This window comes from Lynx canadensis, chromosome B4 (genome assembly GCF_007474595.2).
Source record: "Lynx canadensis isolate LIC74 chromosome B4, mLynCan4.pri.v2, whole genome shotgun sequence".
NCBI lineage: Eukaryota > Metazoa > Chordata > Mammalia > Carnivora > Felidae > Lynx > Lynx canadensis.
Genome location: NC_044309.1, coordinates 53,383,735 through 53,402,379, shown reverse-complemented (window position 1 = coordinate 53,402,379; position 18,645 = coordinate 53,383,735). Strand labels below are relative to the sequence as shown.

The following is an 18,645-nucleotide window of genomic DNA, read 5'->3' as shown; positions in this document are numbered from 1 at the left end:
ATACAGCAAAATCTATGGGAAAACCACATCCTCTAGTTAACAATGTCATTATCACAGGAAGGGGGTCTATTCTATGTGTGCACCTCAGCTTCTACTGAACCGTGACAAAAGGCCCGGTGTGCTCTTGGCTCACCTTCTTTTTCTGGTGCAATTCTTCCAAGTTTTTCTCTTGTCTACTGGCCCTTCACAGTATTTCATTGAGTGCTATGCCTTACCCTAAGTCTACTAACTTTACATACTTTATTTCCAAAGGCCAACGATCATACAGTCTCCTCCAATATAGATTATATCTCTGAATAATACTCAACAGGTGAAGAGAAAAGAGAGAGAGAAAAATAAGAATAATGGGACTTGGAGAGAAACATCTGGTCCCTGTTCAGGGAAGAAAGAAAAAACTGACACTGTGTTGGTGGGCACACGGAGGGAATGTGTGGAGATAGTGCCTATTCTCCTACATTTCTGGTGACTCTTAAGAGTTTGTCTGTATGTGAGGACATGTAGCTAGATAAGCAATTCAGTCTTGTGAGGACTTGAGAAGACGTGTTCAGAAGAGCTTTGAGAAACAGATAACCCAGGCTCCAAAGGAGGAAAAGAGGAAAACCTGTGCCCTTTGCCATTGCCAGATATTATCTAGTGCCCTAAAGAACAACTGTATTGAAACTGGAGTCTGTATCGCTGCATATGGACTATCTCAAGTCATCCAAGGCCATTATATTTTACATCCACACCTGTGCCATGTACAAAATTGATCACACTAAACGTTTCTGGATTTAGGTGAGATCTGATTTTGTCTCTTTTCTGATAGTATTACGTGGGTTACCTTAAGTGAGTTAAAATTCTCAGTCTCATTTCCTAATCTTAAAAGTATAGACATATTAAATAATGGTGCCTTATTATAGCACAATGGTACAATTGTGAGAATTACAGAAGACCTATTTTTAAATTCCTGACACGTAGTAAGCTTGCAGTTAATATAAATATAATTCACATAAAATAAATTATTGCTGTTGGAACAAGATGGTACAGATCACCAATTTTCTTCCAAAATCCATCCTGGATTTGTTAAACACTGAAGACCTAAAAATAACAGCTATGCTAAACCCTTGGGGGACAGAGAAGGCAGTGATGTTCCGGTAGAGGAAGAAACTGCCCAGGCTGCCACTGTTAGGGGATATATCAGGAGAGAGCTTCTAAGTTCTTTTCTCCCCCTTTGTGGCAAGCTGGGAAAATGACGGTTTGCAAGTAGTTCCCAGTCCTCTTCCAAGTCACAGAAACCTGTGTATGCACCCAGCATCATGAAGGGCGGATGGGGGCTGGATCAGGGTGTTGGCAGAGTCTGTTTGGGGTGACAGACAACATCAAGTACAGATAAACCTGTGGAGTTACTGCTTCCTGCCCTATTCCCCACCCCAAGGCCCAGGGCCAGAAGGCTTCACAGGTAACTTCTGTGAATTTTCAATGAATAATCTTATCTAAATAATCTGGTACTGAAAATATATAAAAAAAAAAAAAAAAAAGGAGGGAAGCGGGGCGCCTGGGTGGCTCAGTCGGTTGAGCGTCCGACTTCGGCTCAGGTCATGATCTCGCAGTCTGTGAGTTCGAGCCCCACATCGGGCTCTGTGTTGATGGCTCAGAGCCTGGAGCCTGCTTCGGATTCTGTGTCTCCCTCTCTTTCTGACCCTCCCCCGCTCATGCTCTGTCTCTCTCTCTCTCTCTGTCAAAAATAAATAAAACATTAAAAAAAAAGAGGGAAGCTGCCCGACTCATTTTATGAGGCTAGAATAATCTTGATTTAAAAATTAGGTAAAGACAGTATATGGAAATAAATACCCCCTTTGCTTTTGAATATAGGTTCAGAAATACTTAAAACAATAGCTAACCAAACCTAACTCCTTAAAAAAAAAGTATCTCCAGTTATGCATGTGTAGATCCAGAAGAATAACACTGTCACTGTCATATATGCAGGATGGAAAATCACCTGCCGTCTAAGCAGTCAATAACATGTTTATTAAATAAACATTTACTTAGCACGTATTATGTGCAAGTATTGTGTCAAGTGCTAATATTGCTGCTGTTCTCGCCATCAGCTTTCTGATGACCAACTCAGGAGCAAAGGCACCCAGGAAATAAGCCAGCTAGGTCCACATAGGGGATTTTGTAGGACACACAAACATGCTTAAATATTCCTCTTCTTGTAGGCAACTGAGAGGGATAAGTAACAGTATCAGAGCTATCATTACTGTCATCCTTCTTCCTTCATCTCTGCATTTTGGACAAACCTCCAACCCCCTCAGTGGTTCCCCCTCCCATCTGGTAAGCCCCTCTGCCTCTCGGACAACACATAAACGCACATGCACACACACTAACACATAATAGGCCCCACCTCATACCCAAAGCCTGTCCATCTCCCTCTTCTGTCTTCAGACACTTGTTTTCTCAACTTTCTCCTGATCCCTCAAGCACAGAGTTGAAGCAAACTGGCGTGGAGGGTTGGAGTTACACGTAAAATTCATACATTTTTAGACCTATAGATTTTCAATTTAAAATTCTGTCTATGTGCCGATGGAAAAGTGTTAAAAGAAGAAAAGTGACAATGTAAATATTTTCCCCTTTGGAATATAGCACATACTGTAATATTTCTGCCTTTCCAGCTTATGCTGCATCACCTCAGGATCTACTTTAGAATTGGTGGGCACATGACATACAGCTCAGCTGAACTGAACTGAACACAGATCGAGCAAGATTATTCTCTTACTGCCATTAAATAGTACCTGATCACAGGTATTTCTGAGACATCGTACCCATTTCTCCAACTTCAGTAACAAGAATGAGAGGTGTTAGGTAACATATATTTTAGAGATGAAATTCTCCGAAAAGAGAAAAAGCACTCTCAAAAGTAACTTTGAATTTACTAATGAATATCACCTGATGATTTATCTTCTTTACCTGCCAGTATGCCCAATTGAAAAGGACTGTGAACAATATTAAACATTATCTCTCTGTGCAATTGAATATAAACTATACCTTAATCTATCCAAATCTTTACTGAGCAAGTATATATTTGTTATCATATTTCTGTCAGTGAGTTGCGTATATCTATACCTTGTCATATCTACCTAGCTACCCATGTCTATTTTATTTATTTTTTTTTTAAAGTTTAGTGTGTGTGTGTATGTAAGAGAGAGAGAGAGAAACAGAGAGAGAGAACTGGGGGGGGGGGACCAGCATGGGAGGGGCAGAGAGAGAGGGAGACAGAGGATCCAAAGCAGGCTCCACGCTGACAATGGAGAGCCCGACGCAGGGCTCGAACCCACAAACTGTGAGATCATGACCTGAGCCGAAGTCGGGATACTTAACCAACTGAGCCACCAGTCGCCCCTATTTTTAAATCTAGATTCTTCAAATTTTAATAAGGGTTCTGGGTACAAATTTAAAATATTTTTGGGTACCTGGGTGGCTTAGTCAGTTGAGCGTCCAACTCTTGATTTAGGGTCATGATCCGAGGATTGGGGATCAAGCCCTGTGTGGGGCTCTCTGTCGTCAGTGTGGGAGCCTGCTTGAGATTCTGTCCGCTCCTCTCCCCTCTCATGCTCTCAACCAACCAATCAATCAATAAATAAATGCTTTCACATTTTCCCGCTTCTTTTAAAAATTATTAAAGGTGTACTTAGAAGTCTAATACAATTTAGTTTCTATTATTTTAGGTGACTGTCATATTAAAGTTAATCTAACCCATTTTAGTTACTCTTGAGCTTTTTCATTTAGGTATGGGTTTATTTAGATAGAGCTATTAAAAACATAGTTCTCCAGGAATATGTATTAAAGTTAAGAACACATAAAACAAATTTTTATGTAACATAATTATAATTAATGGTAAACAAAGCTTTTAATAAATATCTATATGAGTTGAAATTTACAACACAACCACATGCAAAGAATTACTATTGAAAAGTGATCACCAATCAAGCTAAAACTTTCCTGTGAGAAGATATCAGTGAATTCCCTTTATGGAAAGTGTCTGGGACTCCTAATAGAATAGGCAGGTTTATAATAAACAAATTCTTTTCACACGGAATGAAGAACCACTCTTTCAGGGAAAAAATCCATTCACTTGTAAAATAAAAAACTATAAGCATGAATAATAAAATTTAGACTCTGGAAACTTCTTTATACACTTAAATAGTAGTCAACTTTCCCTATGATTTAATGACACACTGCCCAGAGCAACGTTAGTAGTTATTATATCAATTTGTACTCCATGGACTTGGCTATCACTGATTATGTTACTAAAATATATTTGGAAATACAGCAATTTGTAAATTTAGTCTGGTGACTAGCTGTTGAAAAATCAGTAACACTTATGTCAATCACTGGCATCCAACCAGGGGAGCCCTGGGAAAATGGTATTAAGAAAGCAAGGCTTATCTCGAGATCCTTTCAACTACCCCTTTTTCATATTTCTCTCTCAATTTCCATGGCCCTATTGGCCAGACCTTCCCAAGGGGACCAGTGTTCTTAAGTTCCTCTTTCCTCTACACCCACTGTCCTGTTTTGCCTGCATTTGGGTCCCATATTCTCCAACAATCTCATTGTGGATCCAATTCTTCATTCTCTTTTCCTATCACATGCCATTAGATGTGCATTTTTGTTCCAATCAGATGGCATTTTGAAAAACAATATGTTAATAATGGATCACTAGTTTAATGTCTGGAAATACCTGTACTTTATTTGTCTGCATGGAATTTTTATTTAACTTCAGCTCTTTGCAACTAGAAAAAGACATGGGATTCTAAAGTCTAAGGTGTATAAAAGAAAATTTAAAACTTAAAACTTAAAACTTAGAACATGATTTGAACAACACGTTTCTAAGACATGCCTCAACCAATATATGATGTCTATTTCTCTTGTTGTATGCCATTTATTTTCTAAAAGTACCACGTGATTTCTGCACATTTTCACAATTTCTATGACTGGGTTTTTGGACATTTTCTTCCATTCCATATATTTTGTAGCATTTAGGATGATGTTCAGATGAAACCTGCAATGCTCCATATTGGAAACTTAACATCTTCCCTCTGTTCTATTTTGCATTATTATAAATCACAAACTATACTCATAATATTTAAAGTTCACAAACATGAACACTTGGTTCACAAAATCTTCCTTTGGTCTTCACATTTATCTAATTTTAAAGGCTTCTGATAATTTCTTTGCAACCACTTAGGAGTGCCTCTTGTGTATTTTATTAATTATACCATCACCCACCTGTCCCTCAACACCCAGGCAGGTTTTTGTTATATTCAAGAATATCAAGAGTTAACGTTTTAACTCTGCAGATGCCAGAACAAAAGTTGAACTCACCCAATAAAAGGAGTACGTAATAAAACGAGCAATAAATTTAACATTTAATTATTTGTGGGGCACACACTTAATTGTCTTACTAGGTGAAGGCACTATTATAACTCCTTTAGAATTATTACCTCATTTTACCCTCATAACAATCCTACAAAGCAGATATTATGATCCCCATTTTACAGATTGAGAAATGAGGCATGCAGAGGTTAAGTAAGACCCATGGTCTTCCACAGCTGATAAATGTAGGGGCTGGGATTCTGAAACAGGCTATTCTCTCCTAGTCACTATAGCATGTCGCCACACACTGTGTTTACCATGAGGAATTCTCTGCTAGCTGCTAACCATTCAATATCCCACTACCCACAGCAAATTTGACAGATTTTAAAGTGTTATTTCACAAATAACTTATACTTACAAGGAATTTCCCTGTATCCGATCTCCAAAGCATGAAAATAATTCATAAATTCCCTAACTGGAATTTTGAAAGCTTCAAAGAGGCCCATGTCTTCAAAAAGTCTGTATGATACCTATAAACAGAAGCACAAGCTTTATAAAACATCAAATAATTCATAGCTGGTAGAGACACCTGTTGGGAATAATAAGTCAAGTAACTATTGAGGAACTCTGTGTGTCTAGCCCTTGCAGTCCCTGACCACAAGGGGTATTTCATCTGTTTTTAAAGGTGGGGATAGGCAACCAAGAAAACAACCAACTCAAACAACAGTATATACACTGCAGAGACATATCAAGGCAATCAATTGTGTGTGATATCAACTGCTAGGCAACACTACTTCCTAAATTGCTGACTGCAAAGTGTATAACATAAGCAGTAACAAATGAGAAAAGGTTTTAATTTGACTAATTTTTATTGAAAAAGAAATTCCAGAGGATAAAGGATTCATAGCTGTACCTTAGAGAAGGGGAAAGAATTATGAGAGAGAAAAAGGGTTACCTTGACTAAATGTATAGAGAAACCAATTTATTCTACTGCAGTATAAATGCCATCTAAATTATTTTTTCCTCACATGTCTTCTCTTTCTCCTCCAAATATCTATTCTCCTTTCAGTTGCATTCACAGCTCTGGCGACTCAAAGTCAGTGAATACCTTTGCATGTAATTGGCATATTTGACAGGCAAATGATGGAGAAAAAAATGATAAAGGCACAGGCGGTAATGGGGAGAGAAATGGTTATTCACATGGCAGAATGGAGGACAGCACCATTTCAAGTGGCCTTACTTCGTACCACAAAGGTACAGAGTTGGTTATAACTCAGGAGACTTTATGAAAGAATTATTCATCATTTTTATTATCTGCATCTCTTCTTAAAATTGTCTTGAAACATTTCTTCCAAAGCTTTGATATATTATTTCATAAATTTCTATCTTTTGTCATTTGACTTTAAATTTATTTAAACTTATTTAAAGTCAATGACATTCCATTTTGAAGCTTATTTAATTTGAGAGAGAGAGAGAGAGACAGTGGGTGAGAGGGGGAGGAGCAGAGAGAGAAGGAGACAGAGAATCCCAAGCAGGCTCCATGCTGTCAGCGCAGAGCCTGATGAGGGGCTTGAACCCATAAACCATGAGATCTTGACCCGAGCTGCAATCAAGAGTCGGATGCTAATCCAACTGAGCCACCTAGGTGCCCCTCAATGATATTCCTTTAATTATGTACTCAGTGTTTAACATACATGTGTGTGTATGTATATATATATATATATATATATATATATATATATATATATCTAAAGGAATTTCTATCTAAAATGAAAGAGAAGGATATAAAACAAAAAAATCTCACACATGTGCTGTCAGAAAAATACAATTTAAAGACAGACTGATTTCCCATAAATGACTGATTTACAAAAAAAGTGGTAACACTGAAATTTTCTTAAGTGATAGGTAGTTGATCAAGAGTTGCCTCGTATCAACCTTGGGAAGTTGTACTTATGGTTTCCAGAGGCGTGAACAAGGAATGGTCAGGGTCGGGCTGGTCTCACAAAATAAACTGACTTGAGCTTTGTTTGTATGACTGCACTGGTTTCGTCTGCTTGAGGAATTTTCAAACCTGGTCCCATTTGTTTTTTTTATTTTAACAGTCTCTAATTGAACTATCCCCTTTTTACATTTCCTGCCCATAGATAACAGCCCACCCCAAACCCTCAAGGGACTCATGATAGTTTGCTATAGTTTGCATATCCTAAATCGCAGTACGTCTGTTATTCCTGAATAAACTCATCTTTTTGACAATTTTGAGCTTGCCTCGGTTTACTTCTTTAGGCTTGCATAACTAAAAAGGAGAGTTATTCATTCAGCATATATCTATTGAGCCCTTACCACGTTCCAGACAATTTTCTGCATATGAGGCATATATACAGGTAAACAAAACAAAGATCTCTTCCTTCAGGGAGCTTACGGTCTAGCAGGGAAGGGAAGTAAACAGCAGATATAATAAGGTATACACTATGACAAAAAGTAGTAAGTAATATGTAAAAAAAAAAAGGGGGGGGAGCAGGGGTGGAGGACTGAGAATACCAGAGAAGCTATGGAATTTGCTTTTTTAAGTATGGTGGTTAGAGCAGACATATTCAAGGTGACATTTGAGTAAACAATTGAAGGATATGTAGACTGAAGTACACGGATATCTGAGAAAAGAGTTTTTCATACAGAGAAAAAGGCCTGTGCCAAGGCCCTGAGGTATGCTTGCTGTGCTCAAGAAAGAGCAAGAAGGCCAGCATGGCTAAAACAGAATGAATGAGGACAGGAGTAGAATTTATGTTAGTAACAGCAGAGTGGGATTGGGCAGGATGCAATGTTGGGGGTTTGACAGCTAGACTGACCATTATAAGATTTTTACTCTAAGTGAGGTAGGGAAACCCTGGAAGAGATTAGAGCAGGGAAGTAACTTTATTTGACTTATGTTTTAAAAGCATCACCGTAGCTGCTGTTGGAAACAGATTATACCCTAGGTACATCAACTTCTATATGCTTTTCTCCACTCTGAATGGCAAGTACATTGAGGTTTTACCCTTTTTGTTTGGAACATAACATACACACCTCCTCTCTTTAAAAATGCAACAGAAAGTGAAGTTAAGGTTTCTGTAATATTTCAAGATTTTTTTTTTTTTTAAGTTAGCTCCTCTTTACTACTGCTTTAGTCTGTATATGAGTTCTCGCTTATAAATACCTAAAGGGCTTAACTATGCATGTTACTTCAGGGACCTGTCCGAGATCACACAGCTGACATTTTCAGAACCAAAATTCAAGCCAAGCCTTTTTTGGCTGCAAATTTTGTGCCCTAAACTGTGTTAGATCCTACCACTGGTATGTGAAAAGCAATGTTTTTAAGATTGCAAATAACTAAAGTTTCCCATTACTCTCTTAAACATTTGAAAGATGAATTGAAAAAATTAAGACAACAGGATATCTTAGAGTATGGTTTTAAAATAGGAGAATTTTCACTAAGATGCCATTACAAATCAACCACTAATAATTTAAACTACAAATAAAGATTCCATTAACCAGGTAAATACTGGTAACTGGAAAAAGCAAGCACTCTTCTGAAATCTGAACCATGCCCTTTTAAATTTGTTAAAGTAAATATGATAGTCATCAAAAAGGCAGTCAGTATATTGAGACTGAAAAGTCATTTCCATTGCACATGTCTCTTTAAAAATCTTTTGAAGTGAGATTTTTTTCTGTGTAGTTTCAGCCAAAAGGTGATTTCTCGGAATGTTCAAGTTAATTCATTTCAGCTGTCCCAAAAGTCTTACTAGGGTAAAAAAAAAAATATGCCTTTCACACAGTGAAAATTTCATGATTTTGTGCTTATAAACTCCAATCAAAGAAAAAAAATCCCATAAAGTTCTACTCAGCAAGACAAATAAAACTGCATTTTCTCAAAGTTCAATGTTTTGTAAACCGGAAAGATAAAATAGTGACGTACTAAGGATCATGTAGTTATGTATTTATTTTTGAAAGATGACTGGAAGAAAAAAAAACATTAGTGAATTTTACTGCAATCTAATTGTTCATTACATCTAATTTTTCCATTGTGTACTCCTATCCAGGACTCTTACAAAACATTTTGTGGCAAAGCTGGTCAAGGGTCAATTTCCCACCCCTTGTTCCCAGAAATTAAAGGGGAGCTAGGTACTTGGAACAGTATTTGCTATACTGTCACTGTAGCTAAGAAACTAACTACTACAATAACCATTTTCCCACTGGCTCAAGCTCTCTGTTCCCAGTTTGAAGACAGAATAAGTGAATGTTTTATGAGGGGCTGAGAAACAGCTGAAGGTAAACAAAAGTCAATAGTATGGATTTCCTGGGGCACCTGAGTGGCTCAGTCATTTGAGCGTCTGACTTTTGATTTCAGAGCAGGTCAGGTCATAATCTGATCTCATGGTTCCTGAATTCGAGCCCCGGGCTCTGTACCAACAGTGCGGAACCTGTTTGGGATTCTTTCTCTTTCTCTCTTTCTCTCTTTCTCTCTCTCTCTCTCTCTCTCTCTCTCTCTCTCTCTCTCTCTCTCTCTCTCTCTCCCTCCCTCCCCCTCCCCTGCTCCCGCTCTCACTCTCTCTCTCTCAAAATGAATAAATAAACTTAAAAAAATAAGTATGGGTTTCAAATCACAGGTCCGATATTTACTATATAGCTAGATGAATGGGATATGCTGTTTTAAGCCTTGGTTTCCTCTTCTGAAAAACAGATTAAACAGAATACCTGCATCAACGTTACTGAGGGGATTAAATTGCAGAGCTTGGGGGAGTCTGTGACATACGTATCAAATACCAAACAATGTGAAAATGTTCTCTTCACAGGAAACACACTGCAGTGAAAGGGAAAGCAGAGTTCTGGGCTCACTGCCATCTCCTCTTGCTGTGCCATTCCACGGGTATTTCCAGGTAAGATCCTTCCCTCAGAGGTGCAGTCTGCAAGGGGGTTCAGAAAGTGGGATACAAAATCTCCCAGGAGGAGTCCCGAGGTGTGAGGTGAAGGTGGACTGGATAAAAACAGCTGCCCTTAAAGCTGTCTTCACGATCACCTAGCATAAAAGAGGTTGCTTAGCACTGAGGAGAAGGAAAGAGAGGAGAAAATGGGCCCACTAACTCCTAGGAAAGGTGCAAGGGCTGTCACCCTAGGTCTCACAGTGTTCATGGTTAGAAGACAGTTTAGCAGAGGCAACTACACGGTACACAGACCATATAATTATTTTGACCTTCATAAGCCATCAATCATTTTAGCACACTTTTCTGCGTAGGAAGTTGAACTGCCGTTATTTTGACACATATCTAACTTCCCTACTAGTCCCTTTAAGGCACAGACCTACTTTTCCTTCTTGAAGACTAGCCTAGTACTTTGTATTTGTGGATCTGAAAAACAGAGGAAAGGCCCCTCTATCATCTTCCTTCAAACCTTCAGGGATCAGGAATCCTCACCCTGAAACTCCACACTTAAGATACTTGTTGAGAAGTCTGAAGAAAGCCTGTCTCTGATGCATGGAGTAGAAATCAGTATGACACGTGATTTCTCTTCTAGTGTTTTCCAGGGAAATGTTGGTGGCTCCAAAAATCTGGGTCTTGAATTCTACGTCTCATATTAATTTGGTGGTCTTTAGCATCTCTGCTGTGATATTTAGTCAATCTATGAGAACACATTTGAAGCATTTTACATAAGCTGATAAATATTATTGTATTAGCCCCTTTCATTGAGGGTGTGTTCTGAGAGGTGTTTGATAACAGAACAATTCCAGTGTTTTGTTTTGTTTTTTTCATTTATTGAGATCATACTCAAATTCTTAATTTCTGTGTTTTCTTTCTCCTTCAAGGACACCAATTTATATATTTTTTAATGTGGAAAGTCTTGAAAGTCGTCTAGCTTAAGGAAAATATACAAAAAGTCTTGTTAACTAGCAATAGTTCATAGTCTATTTCTTGTGATACTTAATGGTGTCTTCTATGTTAGAACAGATAACTCTGATATGTTTCTCACAGCAATGGAAGGAAATGTGTTTCTGCACAATTTTAGGTCTTTTAGTAAGACCTAAACACTGAAATATTAAAAAAAAAATTAAAAACTAGTCATTGGAAAAAATTATAGACAATAAATTACTATTTATTATTAGGTAGCTTTCTTACCTTGAGGGCTTGTATCAGCTTTTATTTCTTTTGTCCCTGTTCCTCTCCACTGCCTTAAAAACTATGTGTTTTAATTGTACATTATGGTATTCACTCACTTGAAATTCCAACTTCTTTTGTTGACCCACTACCAAGGAATCTACAGAATGTGAGGTACTAAAATTTCCTTTCTCCACCTGAAGTCCACCACCAGTGTCAAGCATGTACAGAGCTTTAACCAACCAAGGAGTTTTTTTTTTTTTTTCCTACATTTAAAGTCACACGTATGAATGCATTCCTTACCTGGCTAAGAATACGGCCACATTTTCTTCCTATTTTTTCCACCAAATCAAAAATCGGAAAATTCCAAGTATTTAGCTGCTCCATAATTGAGTCCAAGTTATCCATGACAAGAGGTTCAGGAGCAAGAACTGGTTTGTCCTATAATGAAGAAGAAAATATTTTAAGAACATGTAATTTTTTTCTACGAAGCAATTTGCGCTTTGTTCAACAACTGAGTTTACAAAAATAAATGACTTAAAACTTCAGGATGAATGAATGATCTTAAAAAAAAAAAAGCAAGGTGAATAAGACATTGGTCCCAAAGTAAGGAGAGAAGGTCCTAATGCTGTTTCATACCATGAATTTTGTGTATTAGGTGCCTGCCTATTGCTGGTTCATATATGCCACAGAAAAAAATGGATGTTTCTTTCCTAATAGAACTGCTTTTCACCTACTATGGGATTCTTCAATAAAGACTAAAGGACTTTAGGATGCTCTGAAATTGTATATAAATTTATCTCTTTAGAAGTATATGTAAATTTTTCTGGGAGGGTTCCTGGTTTATATTGGACTTTCAAGAGAAACCCATGATGGGGGAGGAGTCAATCACCCCCTACTCGGCCAAATTTATATTATTGTCTCAAAATCAGCATTAATCCTATGATAACTGCCACATTTTTCACTATTTTTATTTAGTTCATGTGATGTATGGTTTATAAAGAAACCCGCACTAAAGAAATGTAAAGACATTTTACAATATGTTCTAAATGAGGATATTCTTAAGAGTACATTTACCAAAAGGTAAAAATAAAAAATGATAGTGAGGATTAGGAAACATGCAAATTACATTATCTGACAATCTCTTTAAATTAAAAGTATAAATGGTAACTCAGGTAAAATAAAAATGATAATAGCAACAATGGATAATTACATGACAGTGAACTATTTTCTACTATTTGCTGCCTCCCCAAGATTAATCAGACTCAAATGTATGCTTTTATCTTCTTTAAAAGGATCTCTATAAACACCCAAAATCAGTCATCATTAAAGGATATTTTAACGGGTAGCAAGTGTCAGTATAAATCTAGCTTAATACAATAAGGAAAATAAATATTGGCATGCTTTCTAAATAAAGGAAGTGCTAGGAAAAAGTAGCAGAAGCCCTAAGACAACTAACATATTTCACTTTTACTGATGTTTATAAAATATTGTTTTATTGGATGAAATAGTTTTTTTCTATGCACTTTTAGATTTACACTTTTAGATTCTAGGATTAAACACCTGTAATCACTTGTGGACATGAATATTTATGGTTTTAATCACTAAATAATAGTATCATTAAGAGATTGATATACTTGCATAAGGAAAACATATACTGACACACATAGGTATGGCTATACCACATGTGTGTTCCAAAAGAGATATATCTGTAAATCTAACGACTCAGGGATCCGTTTCTAAGTCAATTTCTGTAACAGAAGGCAATCTCTCAAGTAAATGAATGAGCGCAGTGATATGGGGCTACCAGGAATATCATGGTCTCAGACGTGTAGGTGCCACAAGCCGAAGCTTTCCTTAGAGGCTCTCTCGGGCACTCGGTCTCATCTTCATTCTGTACAATATCACTGCTATCGCTGTTGTTATTGGTTTCATAATCAGAGGTAACTTGAGTAGTGTCATCTGCAATTACAAGAGAACAGATTATGATGAAACCTGCAAATGGAAAAAGGGGTCCTATGTGAGTGCATGTTCCTAAGCGAGTAGGGAAATAACTGCTTTCATGAGCTGACACACCAAGAAGGTGAGATCATGAAATGGAGAAAAGTACACATTTTTTAACCCAAGAAAATAGACAGAATTATGACCTGTGGTTTATATTACGCTCAGTAATTCCTCAGTAATAATATGTAGATCAGCAGTTTATACTTCTTACAAATCATATAACATTATGTTCCTTTTTCCTTTATGCATCTGCCAACACATTAAACCAGCAAGTAGCTGACAAAACACTAACTCCAGAATGGGCACATGGTAGAAGTTAGCTGACACCTGAGAACAAGGTGGTGTCTGTGGGACACGGCACAGTAGCATGTGCTGAAGGACTGGGGACATCTTGTGTGCCCAATCTCCATAGGAAGCTGTGGCTTTCCTCCTTAGATGCCTCCTTCCACTGTCTCCCATTTCAATCAGCACTAAACTATGCTAACCAGAGGCCCAATCAGGTAATGTGAACAGTCTGTAGAACATGCTTCTGGGGCAAAGACCTCGAAAGAACCTTCTCATGGCTGAACAAGTGCCTGAATGAAGTTTACTGTGTGAGTGGCCATGTGCTGGACAGCACCGAAAGCACCTTATTTGTACTAACGCCTTTAAACCTACACAATCCTGAGGCGGGTTTTACAGCACATCACTGCATTACTCATATCCTTACTTTGCAGAAAGGAAATGGAGGCACAGAAGGGATAAGTAAATGGCTTAAGGCACACAGCTGGTAAATTTTGCCGCATGACTTTGAACCCATGAAATCGGACCCAACGTCCTATATTCTTTACTTTTGATAAAGCCTAGCTTTTTTTTCCTTTTATGGTTATTGCTAACATCCCTATGGAATCTTTGCTTTCTCCTAAGTCACAAATATATCTTCCTCTGTTTTCTTTCAGAACCTTTATTGTTTTAGCTTTTACATTTAGGTTTATGCTCCACCTCAGGACCATGTTTCATACGGTGTGCAGTAGGGGGTGAGATTCATTTTTTTCCAACCCTCTTGGAATGCTCTGGCATCTTTGTTGAAAATTCAGTGATGGTGTAGACACGGGTCTAATTTGGGGCTTTCTGATCTATTCCATTTGACCTATTTGCTGATCCTTATTCCTGCACCACACTATCTTGATTACTATAGTTTAAGTCTTGAAGTCAGGTAAAGCATTTCCTCTTTGTTCTCCCTTCTCAGATGTAGATATTCTAGTATTGTTGTATGCCATCATACCTTTACTATCTAATTTTTCTGAAGTTGTTAGCGAATAATGGCTTTTGTTAGGTAGACTATTGCAACCAGGGGTATCTTATAAGACTTTTCCAAGGACCTGCCTTTCTTCCATCTTTCTCATGAAGTTTGTTCTACGTTAGAATGAGACACAGCATGAAAATACAATCGACAAGTTTCAATCTCAGAATTTGTAGAAAAAATGAAGAACACTCAAAGGCCATAGTTCTACATGAGGCCACAAAGGAGATAAGAAACTACTACCCATATTCTATCAGACTCAGTAGAGTCAAAGAATATCAGGGACATAAGGAGAGGATATTCTGAGTCTTCAGAATGCTACAATATCACAGAGAATTCTCCTTTTGAATTTTTCTTGCCTGTGTCCCTTGACATATCTGCTGAAGCAGATAATCACGAACCATTCTTGCATACCTTTATCACCCTAAACTCTGTAGTTCAGAGAAGCCATTTTTTTCCTACCATGTAGATCTTCAGCGCTAACAAAAGTCCCTAGATCTGCATCAATAAAAATAAAATAATAATTACTGTAGTGATGGCAGCAAACAGTGAGTCACTGTTGACATTACTTACAGTGACCTAGATACTATTAAGTATTTTACTTGATTTTTTTAAATTGAAGTATAGTTGACATAAAATATTGTATTAGTGTGAGGTATACAAAATAGTGATTCAATAATTATATACATTATGCAGTGCTTACCATAAGTGTAGTTACTGTACAGTTATGATATTAGTGACAATATTCCCTTTGCTCTACCTTTCATGCTCATGACTTATTTATTTTATAACTGGAAGTCTGCACCTCATAATTCCCTTCACCTATTTTGCCCATCCCCTTACTCTATTCAATTCTGGCAATAACATTTTTTCCCTGTAGTTATGAGTTTGTTTCTGTTTGTTTGGTTTTCAGTTTCCACATATAAATGAAATCATGTGTTATTTGTCTTTCTCTGACTTATTTCACTTAGCATAATAGCCTCTAGGTCTACCCATGTTGTCACAAATGGCAAGATTTCATTATGTTTTTATGGCTGAGTAATATTCTGTCATGTGTTAGGTTGCTTCCATACCTTGGCTGTTGTAAATAATGCTGCAGTAAACATAGGAGTGCATATATCTTTTCAAATTAGTGTTTCCATTACATGTTTTAAGTAATTTAATTCTCACAACAATCCTGTCTGGTATGTACTGTTATTATCCACATCCACAGATGAAGGAATTGAGTCACAGAGATTACAATACAAACTAGTAGACAGTCAAATAAAGGTAAAACCAGCCTTGAATGCCTGTGTTCTTTTAACCTGTCCATAACATTGCCTCAAGAAAAAGCCTTTTTACAAGCTTATAGTGATTCTCAGCCTGTAATGGAGATCTCCAGAGAGTTCCCTAAAAGGGATGACCCTTCAGTGTCCAAGATAATATGACATTTCTATACAGTTCTACACATTATATAAAATGACTTCTAGTTTTAAAAATACATACATTTGTGTATAGATATTGAAAACCATTTTGGATAGCTTTGCATCAAAATTTTACCCACGATTAGCTCTTAGGTAGTAGGACTATGGATGATTTTGTCTTCCTTCACTATCTTTTTAAATTTGTTATCTAAAAAATCGGAAATATATGTTACCTTTTTGATCAGAGGAAAAAAAAAAAAAAGTAAAGTGATTTCCATTTTAAGCAAAAGAATCCAAACAAAGAATTACCCGTTCTGCTTGGTGTCCGAATGGTGGCACTGCTTCTCTCCAGGGGCACAGCAGCAGGGGTCCCTTGGGGATATGGCCTGCCACAGCTGAGAAATATTGGAACGGCTGTAAGTATATTCTTTCTTTTCAAAAAGTCACAGGCATACACTATCTATGTACACATGAAGGGCAATAATAATCAAATCTTTCTATCTTCCACTTATTTGATAGAAAACCTCATTTTGCTTTATATACAGATGCTGATATGCTGATATACTGTTTTCTTTTTTGTGAGAATGTCATCAATACAAATGATCAGAAACTCCACTCAACGCTCATCTTCCTCTATAGTCTAGACCATAGTTGAGGTGAAACTACTGGCAAAATTGTTACGTTATTTAGAGAATCCTGGGATTGTCTGCTACCTATTTATAATAATGATTTTGGAGGTGCTGATGCACATTTAGCTAAAAAATATGTTTCCCAGTGGAATCCCTTTGTATCTGCTTAAAAGCCTCATTATTAGATTTATTTCTGTGGATTAAGAGACATTTTATGCCCAAGGAGCCCTTTAAGAAAAGATTGCATATGTGAAAATAGAATGCTAGTATGTTAACTTTTTGTCACAAAATAAAAATTAATTTTTTTTTAATATTGATCGGTCACTGTTAAGGCCCTAAGGAAATGAAGAAAGTAGAGATACATTTTGATGAAGAGTGAATGTAAAACTGACTATCACAGAACACTAGTTGAGAAAAACAGGCCAAAGGGGTATGTTGTGAGTAACCTAGAAAAAGGAAATACTTGAGAGACTGGACTCTTTAACAGAGGACTTTGGAGAATGTAGGACACTTACTTTCTCAACACTTTTGACTGTTTCATAAATTAAAAAGCAACCCCACAAATGGTTGGGCAAGTTTCTTCTCTTACTTATCTTGTTTAGAAACTCCATGGTTAGATTTTAATTCTGCCTTTTGCTTATGGGTTCTTTTCTTCTGCCTAATACTACAAATGGTCTTGGACGGTTTTGTTTGTTATTTAACCACAGATTATTCATCTAAAAGGAAAAGAAATGAAATGGTTCATAATTTAATATATTAAACGTTTCATCACTTTTCTTTCCCCTGAATTGTGCTTAGATATGTGTTGTAGAGATAAGCATTTTTCTAGGCAGAGAATATTTTCATCCTAAGTAAATTTATTTTCAAGCCTTAAACGTAAGTGGAAAAGTGTCACATGTGAAATATTTCTAATTATGAAATCCCATCACTTTGATTTAGGGAGTCAAAAGAAAATGACTGGACCAAAGTGGGGGAAAAAACAGACACAAATGATGGGCTTACATTCTTGGGTGACACTTGGTAGATGCCGGGTTTATTAGTTTTAAGAATTTTCATTGCAAGATAATACTTAAAAGGAACACTTAAATTAGTAGTCCAAATATACTACCTCTTATGCCAAAAAAATGGCTTGTTGCGTAGACATTACAGCAGCCAAAAGACGGACTCAATGCCAAACCCTTCGAGTTCAGCAGGGGAAACCACAATAATTAGTCGTGTGTTTCTGGAGCTCTCTGTGCCTACATGGGTGGTTGCCTTGAAGGCAATAATAGAACATGGTTTGAATTACAGATTTATAAAGCCCAAACAAATAAAAGACACACTACTGGATTTATAAACATTACTGAAAAAGCAGGCAGTGAAATTGTCTTGTTTTTCTCCAAAACCTCTTTTATAAAAATCCCATTAACATTCTTCCTGCTAAATTCACAAAAAATAGACTGTGATGAGAAGAGCTGTGTGAGTGGTAGATCAGAACATCTCTGCTTTCTTTAGGCAACTTATTTCCCACAAGTCTGAAGCCCGCAGTGGGAGAGTCTCCCTAGAAATGCTGGAAGCAGATGTCCTTGATGGTGATTACTCCACTGAGCTTTGTCTTGGCTTAGGATGCATACCACAAAAACATGTTTCTTAAGGACGTTCCATCAAACACTAGCTCCATGGGAAATTACTGTGTGTTCACCTAAAGAAACTGGTTATGTTGTCAGATATATTCAGGAAATGCTAGATGAGACAAAAATCAAGAGGTTTCTTTTTGCAGGACTTCTCAGAGCTTTTAATAAAGTGATGTGTGTTGTGAATCGCTGAGGGAAATATATATGATAGGTCTGTTTTACCACAGATCATGCTTTGTG

General features: G+C 37.1%; 1 protein-coding gene across 3 annotated transcripts in view; it reads right to left on the bottom strand.

The window, feature by feature from the left end:
* Positions 1-18,645, bottom strand: part of PDE3A (phosphodiesterase 3A) — a 311,127-nt gene that overhangs the window by 24,235 nt on the left and 268,247 nt on the right. For all 3 annotated transcript variants that reach the window (XM_030321890.1, XM_030321891.1, XM_030321894.1), the window contains 4 exons: positions 16,473-16,558; positions 13,282-13,436; positions 11,778-11,915; positions 5,771-5,882 (listed from right to left, as the gene is read on the bottom strand). In XM_030321890.1, coding sequence (XP_030177750.1) covers positions 5,771-5,882; positions 11,778-11,915; positions 13,282-13,436; positions 16,473-16,558 — 491 coding nt within the window. The remainder of the gene's footprint in view (positions 1-5,770; positions 5,883-11,777; positions 11,916-13,281; positions 13,437-16,472; positions 16,559-18,645) is intronic.